Source organism: Corylus avellana, chromosome ca1, assembly GCF_901000735.1.
Source record: "Corylus avellana chromosome ca1, CavTom2PMs-1.0".
In the NCBI taxonomy this organism is placed as follows: Eukaryota; Viridiplantae; Streptophyta; class Magnoliopsida; order Fagales; family Betulaceae; genus Corylus; species Corylus avellana.
The window spans coordinates 15,972,624-15,982,371 of NC_081541.1; the positions used below are offsets into that span (position 1 = coordinate 15,972,624).

General features: G+C 32.7%; 1 protein-coding gene across 1 annotated transcript; it reads left to right on the forward strand.

The window, feature by feature from the left end:
- Positions 1-3,364: 3,364 nt before the first annotated feature.
- LOC132168161 (uncharacterized) lies at positions 3,365-8,327 on the forward strand. Its single transcript, XM_059579259.1, has 4 exons — positions 3,365-3,596; positions 4,453-4,511; positions 7,160-7,341; positions 7,998-8,327. The coding sequence occupies exons 1-4, from the start codon at positions 3,431-3,433 to the stop codon at positions 8,068-8,070; spliced, it is 480 nt and encodes a 159-aa protein (XP_059435242.1). The 5' UTR covers positions 3,365-3,430; the 3' UTR covers positions 8,071-8,327.
- The last annotated feature ends 1,421 nt before the right edge of the window (positions 8,328-9,748 follow it).

The following is a 9,748-nucleotide window of genomic DNA, read 5'->3' on the forward strand; positions in this document are numbered from 1 at the left end:
TCACCAACGGTAATCAACCAACTAAATTTTCCAAACTAATAAAGAATTATTTCTTTTTAAGTAAAAAAATATTTACAGAGCTGTGCTCAAACAGTGGCTACCCAAAATAGGAAAATTTTTACTAAAGTTTGAGGAACTCACTAACTAGAAGTGCTCTTAACAAGGGTTTTTTTTTTTTTTTTTCTATGCGTTACTGCGTATTAGTAAAATGACTTATGAATAAAAATGGCTAATTAAGAGACAAACACTTCTCTTTCACACTCCACAAGTTTTATTGAAAAAAAAAAAAAAAAATCAATTTCCAAGAAAACCAACAAAGCGGATACAAAACAACGAAAGAATGGTGTGCCTCTTGCGCCGACGAACAATGAACACATTTTTAGCCCATTGACTCACTCAGGCATTAGAGCATTCCCAATGGAAGAGCCAAATGTTACTTTTATCTAGAATAGCTCTTCAAATGTTCAAAAAACCTCCCACATTGGATGAGCCAAAAATATATGTAAAATAGATATTTGATTAGAAGAGCTAAAAAAAAAGTTAAATGTAGCAGCACTTTTTAAGGGAGCCATTTTATTTTTTAGTGTTTCTCTCTCCTACTTTATCTTTTTCCCAAATCTTTTCCCACCTTTTTTTTAGAAATATAGCTAATCGAATGTGGAGACACTTAAAAATGACTTAGTTAAACTAGATAAAAGTGAATTTTGAAGAGCCATTTTACATAAAAATATGGCTCTTCCATTGGGAATGCTCTTAGTCGATCGATCACTGTGAGTTCTTTTATCATTTGTTACTTTATATGAATCAAGCCTCTTTTTTCTTGTGTTACTCTGTATGAAAGAAGTTTCTCTAAGGGGTGGACCTAGCTAGTATAAGGGCTTGAGTCTCCAAAAATTTAAAACTTTCATCAAAAAATATATTTTTTATGACCTTCAAAAATTAATTTTCTCTACCTCAAGTTTTTTATTTTTTATTTTATTTTTCTCATCCCCCTCACTCAAAATTCTGATTCCGCCCTTGATTTTATATGATACATCACGAGCACACACAAGTACAACAAGAGGATAGAAATTGCATTAGAAGTGATATGTTGGTACTCAATTGGTGCTAAACCGCCCGCTAACCGCTAATTGCTATAACTGCTTAACCGCTTAACCGCTTAACCATATTAATCGCTAACTGTCTAACCGCTATAACCGCCTAGCGGTTAGCATTAGAGGTTATTGGGTTTACTAACTGTAACCGTTAACCACATTTTTATATAATATATTTTTATAATTATAATTATAATAATATTTATACATATAACATGATAATTAAATCACAATTTGAGTATTAATATATTATCACTATAATTTATATGATTATATCACATGATCAATTAAATCATTTGATTATATAATAACAAATTATACATATATAATATGACATAATTCATAAGTATACCAATTCATACTAATACAACAATTAAGTATCTAGAAACTTAGTTTCAATGTATGTTATAAATTTATAAGTCTATATATGTTATAAATTATAATTATACATATATGCATATGAATAATATAAATGTATAAGATCAATACTTAATCATATGATTCAATGACAATTCAAATACTTTATTCAAGTTAATCATATTATTAATGTACAATGATAATGTGATTCGTATAATATCAAATTAAGCAATTGACATTAGATTCAATAATGTGTTACTTATAACCACAATTGAAGTATTAATGTATTATCATTCTAATTTATATGATTATATAATAACAAATTATAAATATATAATATGATATAAATCATTAGTATACCAATTCATACTAATACAATAAGTAAGTACCTAGAGACTTAGTTCCAATGTATGTTATAAACTTATAAGTCTATATATGTTATAAATTATAATTATACATATATGCATATGAATAATATAAATGTATAATATCAATACTTAATCATATGATTCAATAACAATTCAAATATTTTATTCAAATGAATCATATTATTAATATACAATGATAATGTGATTCGTATAATATCAAATTAAGTAATTAACAATGGATTAAACAATGTGTTACTTATAAACACAATTGAAGTATTAATGTTTTATCATTCTAATTTTAGTAATATTATCATTATAATTGATATGATTATATCACATGATGAATTGATCATTAAATCATATGATTATATAATAACAAATAATACATATAATCATATATAATATGACATATAATCATATATATCACATGTTTTATTTGAACTTCTTTTATAACTTGTGTTGAACTTTTTTTATATGTAGTGTTGAATTTTTTTTTATTATTATTTTTTAAAGTTAACCGGTTATGATTTAATATTTAAGAGTTTTTTTTTAAAAGTACAAGTAAATGTAAATTTGGGGTCAAATATTTTTGATTTTTCTATATGGGCTCTTTTTATAGCAATTGGGCCTAAGAAGACACTAAAAATACAAAAAACAAATTAGGGTAAAAAATGCTACAGTAATAAAAAAAGGCAAAAAAACTAAAAGCAAAAAAAAAAAGCGTAATTTTGAAAAAGTGGTTAACGGGCGGTTACATATTTTACTAACCGCTAACCGGCGGTTAGTAGCTAACCGCTGTGGTTGCGGTTAGTGAAATCTACTAACCGTAATAACCGTAACCGTATTGACACCCCTAGTGCTCAAAACCAACAGTGACCTTGGTTGACTTTCAGGAAGGACCTCAAACTACAAAACAATACGTTAAGAAAGATAATATGTTTTAAAATTTTACAATATCACCCATTCACCGTTAGGAGTTTTTGTTAAATTCTAACGCGGCCAAAATACCAAAAATACCCATATTTTAAAATATTAAAAATTTTCCTTGGATGACACATAACCAAGCTAGCTGTGGGTCGTGCTATTATTTTAATTTTTAATTATTTAATTAAGATAATTTTGTAACAGTATAAATTTTATAGGAATATAAGAGACATTTCACATATTCACTGATTGATTTAATCTTATATCTTAATGGTATAATTGCACACCTTTAAAATATGAAGACATGATATTAAAACTTTTTAAAATTTTTAAAAACGATTGCAAAAATAATAAAACATCATAGCAAATATAAATGAAGCTATCTACGGCATAGCAAATTGCTGCCAATTAATGAAATCAAAGACAAAGAGTCACCTAATCCAATCAAGTAATTACAGCCGTATACCGTGGGCCACGGTAGCCACGTCATTAAAAAACAGCGTACACCGTATCACACTCAACGACACCGCACGTGAATCATAAAACGCAGGCTCGTTTCGCAGGTTCTCCGCTTCGGAAACGGCACCGTCGTTGACTCTTTCAGCGATTAATAGGTTCTCGGCCGCTGGATACTTGGTACTGGAAGAGAAGACTGAAAAAGAGAGTTTGAGAGAGAGAGAGAGAGAGATGGGCTTGTTGATCTATATTTGTTCTGTAGCTCTCCTATTGGCTGCAGTACCTTTGGGAACCGCAAAAGAGCAATTGAGCTCGAGGGAGTGCGAGGATCTGGGTTTTACGGGCCTTGCTCTTTGCTCTGATTGCAACACCTTCGCTGAGTATGTCAAGGACCCAGGTATTTATTGTATATAAATCCTTTGGGTAACGCACAATTCAATAAAAAAAATTGAATTTTGTTCCCAGATTTTTGGTGGGTCTTGAATTCTCTGGTGTTTTAAGTGTTTTGTCTGATCTTTAGAATTAAAATTTTCAGTTACAAATTATTTCATTTGATTGATGGATTTATGTATTAGGTGTTTGTGTCATTCGTTTTCCAGGCATTACGGTGTGAGTGTTGGCTAATAATCATCACCTGTGTGTTGGGTTTGTTGGATTTAAGTTGAAGATGTGGAAGGATTTCATAGTAAGAAATGCGTATGGAGTCATATAGATATAATACAAAGATCTCAAGGCTCTGTTTCTTTGAACGGGTAATTCTTTCTCTTGGGGAGATTGGCTCCCTTGAGGGGAGTTTTTCAGCGAAACACCCAAAAGCTTAAGCTAATGGGTTTAAGTCAAATGGTTATATTAACCACCATCACTTATGACATGTTTGCAATTGTTGTTCACCACGTGTATGCTCAACAATAAGATATATATTTCAAGTGAAAATTTTGAATTTGATCAAAGTCTAGAGACATGTACTGAAAGCATTGTAATAAAATTTATTACAATTAGAACTAGCAATTCTACTGTCTATGCGCAGGGTGGTTGGAATTGAACATATAAGTTGACTGGATAAATGATGATGGGATGTGAATGCCTTGCATTAGGGACTACTGACTTTTATTGATATATCGATTAGCTCGTTCCTCAGCATTTTGACTTCTATTTGGTCTCAAGTTTGCTCCTGGAATTCTGCATGCATAAGATTTTTATGTGTTACTTTCAGCATTGTTATAGATAGGCTAAAGTCCATGTTTTGTTTGTAGATTTGGTATCAGATTGTTTGAAATGTTGCTCCGAGGATTCGGATGATTCGACGAGCAAGGTATGGATAATATTTTTACATATATTAAATTTCTAGAAGCTAAAAGCTTTGTTTTGAATCTAATGTTTCTTTAGATTCACGTTTTATAATTTTTGCTAATTTTAATTTTAACTCCCTTTGTGCTTAACTTTCATGTTTTTTTTTGTTCTCTTTTCTTCTCTTTCTTAAGTGCTTCTTTTGTATAATTCTTGTGTGCTCGAGTTGCGCCTTACGGTTTTTAATGATATTTCTATTACTTATCGAAAAAAATAAAAAAATGAACCATGTTGGGTAATTCAAAGAATATGGATGAGGATAATTCATAGGTTAATGTGTCAGGTAGGGGGGTAACACTCACTACTGCTTAATTTCTTTGCTTGTTCACTCCATATATTTTTTCTAATTTTTTTAATGAGTAACAAACCTTTAAATCTTCCATTCCAATTTGTAAGTAAAAAGGATCTTTAACATAAAAACTTTAAATTGAAGAGCAAGATGCAGAAAGGGGGGAAAAAAAAGGGGGGGGCCTGTAAATGGCTGTCCTCATCAAAAGGTGGATTTTCCTTTTATAATATCCTTAGGCTTGGCACAAACTTATTTACTTGAATGGACCCTTACTGAACCTTTTTATACATCCTGATAAGCCCTTTGCCAGACTTAAATTTTCACAAGCATGTTCATCTTTACACCAATAGCTTCCAAATGTCCCATGGACTCAATTGTTCCTGTAAATGGCTGTCCTCATCAAAAGGTGGATTTTCTTTTTATAATATCCTTAGGATTGGCACAAACTTATTTACTTGAATGGACCCTTACTGAACCTTTTTATACATCCTGATAAACCCTTTGCCAGACTTAAATTTTCACAAGCATGTTCATCTTTACACCAATAGCTTCCAAATGTCCCATGGACTCAATTGTTCCTGTAAATTGCTGTCCTCATCAAAAGGTGGATTTTCTTTTTATAATATCCTTAGGCTTGGCTCAAACTTATTTACTTGAATGAACCCTTACTGAACCTTTTTATACATCCTGATAAGCCCTTTGCCAGACTTAAATTTTCACAAGCATGTTCATCTTTACACCAATAGCTTCCAAATGTCCCATGGTCTCAATTATTCCTGTAAATGGCTGTCCTCATCAAAAGGTGGATTTTCTTTTACGTATTTTAGAAAAGGGAAGGGAGCTTATCACCGAAGGAGGCAGTAGGGATGAAGGAGGCAGGCTATAATATCCTTAGGCTTGGCACAAACTTATTTACTTGAATGGACCCTTACTGAACCTTTTTATACATCCTGAAAAGCCCTTTGCCAGACTTAAATTTTCACAAGCATGTTCATCTTTACACCAATAGCTTCCAAATGTCCCATGGACTCAATTGTTCTTTTTCTTTTCTACAACTGGCAATTCAAATGTCGGGCCCTTTAAATTTCTTCATAGACAAAAGAGAAGTTGACTTTATGCTGGTATCAACGTGACTGTCTTGGCTAGGATGAAGCTTTGCCTTATAGACCTCTCATTACTGCAGTCCAAGAGTCAAAACTCCCATGGTACTGCTTTCTCATTACACGCAGATGACAGGACTATTATTCCCCATGTATGTAGGTAGTTATAGCTGGTTTCCATCTCTCTTGGCTTCAAAAGAATTGCCTAGTCCATTGCCGTACTCAACTTACATAAGAGAAAAATAAACTATTTTTTTAGATAATTTTCTACAAGCCAGAGAAACTTTGATTGAGAAGAAGTTCGGTCAAATATAAGGGCATTTAGGCTATTCTAGGAATGGGCATCATGGCCGAATATAGTTGGTTTAAGATGGTATGAAATGGCCCCATGAGGTCATTGTGGTTAGTGAGTGGTGCTCTTGGGCTGTATTTTTCATTAGATTGACCAACTCGCTGCAAGTCTATGACACAGAGGTGGAACAAAAAACAACACCAAGATGTGAACATGGGAAATCCTAAAAGAGCTGAACATAGACCCAAGAGGCACATGGCAATACTGTTGACAGACGTACACAACATATTTAATGCTGCTTTTAGTTCAAGTCCAAATATGTTTGAAATTTAAGTCATATATGTTCAATTACCATATACATGGTTTCTTAATAACTTATCGAGATATAATTCAGATAGGGCCAAATATGGCATTTTTAAGATTTAAGAATGGGGAAACAAGAAAATAAAAAGTAGAACACATGCATTCATAAATTATTAAAAGTTATATGTTATGACATTGATATTAACTATGCCCATGTCTCGCTGACCCACTCAGATATCTCTCAGCCTCTTGTTACATAATTAATCCATGTTGGCTAAGTGTTCTGCATTTTAATTAGTTAAAAACCGCGGAGGACACGTATTGGGTGTATTGGACCCAAAAATGAGGGAGTGTATTAAAAATGTCTATGTCCAACTTGGACATGGCTCTTTGGTAGAAGTGTCCATGCCAGTTATCCAACTCACATCCTCCCTGTAATCTTCTTGACTTTACATGCATCATGTTCCAATTCACAATGTCTTTTCATGCACCATGTTCCATTTCATAATGTCTTTACATGCGTCATGTTCCAGCTGAGCTGGAGCCTTAAATCTTCTTGACTTTATATTTCCACCCATTTACTCCAAAGGGAAGGAAAAAGATGTTGTTTTGACTATGTGGAGCTGCAGATTACCTATTCCGGTGCTGTACTGGAGGTCTGCATGAGGAAACTGGTTTTCTATCCTGAAATTGTGGGCTTCATTGAAGAAGAGAAGGATCAATTCCCTTCAGTTAAAGTTCAATATGTCTTCAATTCTCCACCAAAGCTGATGATGCTTGATGATGCTGGCCAACACAAAGAAACAATAAGGTTAGCTTCTTTTTGTCACTAACTGTTAAGCCCCAGTATCTATACTGGATGAATAGAAATTTGGGTTGAGAGATTTGCTTGACCTTATTGATGATAATGGAATGATGATACTGAAAATTCTTAAACTGGTAGATGTACAACATCTTCCTAGTTGGTCAGACCCCATCCCCTTTCATTTTTCCCCCATTCGTCATAATTTCTGTTTGGCTTGTGTCCAAGTGTTAGTGAAACATTTGTTGTTTGAAATATTTACACCATTTCGGAGTTCCTAGTGAACTGTTTGCGTACCCGTGTCATGTCGTGTCATGTCAATACGAGCAGGTATGATAGGGTAAAATTAGGCATAGCTTAGGTCTTGCCTTGATCCAACAGCGGTAGCTATCTGGACCTTGATCTTGCCTTGATCCAAGATTGTTGATATCTGAACCTCATACCATAGAAGTTAGATAGCTGCCATTTGGTGGCATTTTAGGTTGGCAGTTGTGTAATATAATTTTGACCATGGAAATACAGGGGTATGGTTTTAGGTTTTCCGAGGGAGCAATGGCTATGATGTTAGGTTTAATTATATCTTTGATCTTTCATTTCCATCATTCAAGGGAAGAAAATAAGTTCTACAAACTGGTCTTATTGAAAATGTTTTTCCCTTGTGACAGGATCGACAACTGGAAACGCGAACACGTACTACAATTCCTTAGAGAGAAGGTTAAGCCCACTTCAGCAAATTAAGTGGTTTATCGTTGTTCTCTTTTTGTACTCCAATTTGTATCTTAATTATTACAAATGTGTGGGCTTCTTTCACAAAATTTAATGAAAAAGTATACCATGAGAAAGCTAACACTTATTATCATGTTCCTGTTTTTGTATACAACGTATGTGAGTTCCATGAATCAATTTGTAGCTTCAACAAAGTCATTGTTCAATGTAGTTTCTGGACACAGAATTAGCCTTCCAATTAGAATGTATAATCTCTGCATTTTCTTCTACTATTTACTATGAGCAGGATGAATTTATGTGGGATGCATTTGTTAGAATCTGTTTTCCTTTCCCCACCAGTTGTTAACAACAGCACCCACTCTCTTACAGCTTCTTACTCCTTTTCTCTCTTTTCTTTCTTTTATCCCTTTCTCCTTTATTCACGCTTTTCCTGCGGTGGTTCCTCTCAACAGTTGGGAGTCCTATGGATTTCAATGCTGCCTTTCCTGCCGAGGCTTTCAAAGCTTTCTTGCTTGCTTTAGTAGATCTCCCAAGGATTTCATCCTTTTAACCTTTTGAGTTAAATTGCTATTCATGGTGACTTTTTTCATACACTGTTTCAACGAAAAATGTTGGCAAAAATATTTTTCAACTAAATCATGCTTCAGAAAAATGATTTTCTTTCTTAAAATATTTTTTCGCGTTTGGTTCGAAAAATTAGCTACAACAATAAATGATCGACAACCTCCAACAAAGGTCCGGCAACTTCTCATAGTGGTTTGGCAAACTCCAAAAACCGTCTAACAGCTTCCGACAATAATCTAATAATCTAACAAACTCGGATAAATTGAGAAGGGAAAACTTAAACTCAAAAAATAATTTACAATTAAAAAAAAAAAAAAAAACATTTTACAAAAATTACACTTTAGACCTTGAATTATAGCACATTTTGAAGATTTATCCAAAATTTAAAACTCTCAATTTACACTCTTGAACTTTCAATATCAATCAATTTATCGTTGATTTTAAACATTAAAAGGATAAACGACATTTATTTTCCGACTTTTTATAAAATTTCAAATTTATCCTTAATTTAAAATTAAAAAAATTAAATAATAATAATAAAGTTATTATTGACCCAATAATGACCGTGGTCACCTTGGACCCTTTTTTTTCCTCCTTTTTTTTTTTTTTTTTTTTTTCTTTTTATTATTATTATTTTTTTAAATTAAGGGTAATTTGATCTTTTTAGGCATTTCCGTTAGAACTTAACGGCTAAAACTAACATATGGGTAAATTGATTGAAATTGAAAGTTCAAGAGTATAAATTGAGAGTTTTTGAATTTTATAGGGTCTTCTCAAAATGCACTGTGGTTCAGAGGTCTAAATTGAAATTTCTCCTAAATAATATTTTCTTAATCAACCAAAAATATATTCTGCTTGATACATGACTTTTGATCATATCAAACACCTAAAAATAAGAAACCCGTTTTTCAACAAAAGAAAAAATATTGCTCTATAATTAGCATTTAAAATAAAAAAATATTTTCTCTCTATGGTTTTGCTGTGAAACCTAGAGGAAAAGCACATTTTTCCATGTCTTTCCTAGACTATGGAGAGTTTGTTGTTTTCATTCTATTTTCTTGAAAGGAGCTCGACGAGTGGGGAGTAATGGAGGAGGATCTGACACGGATGTGGGGGAAATTCACGT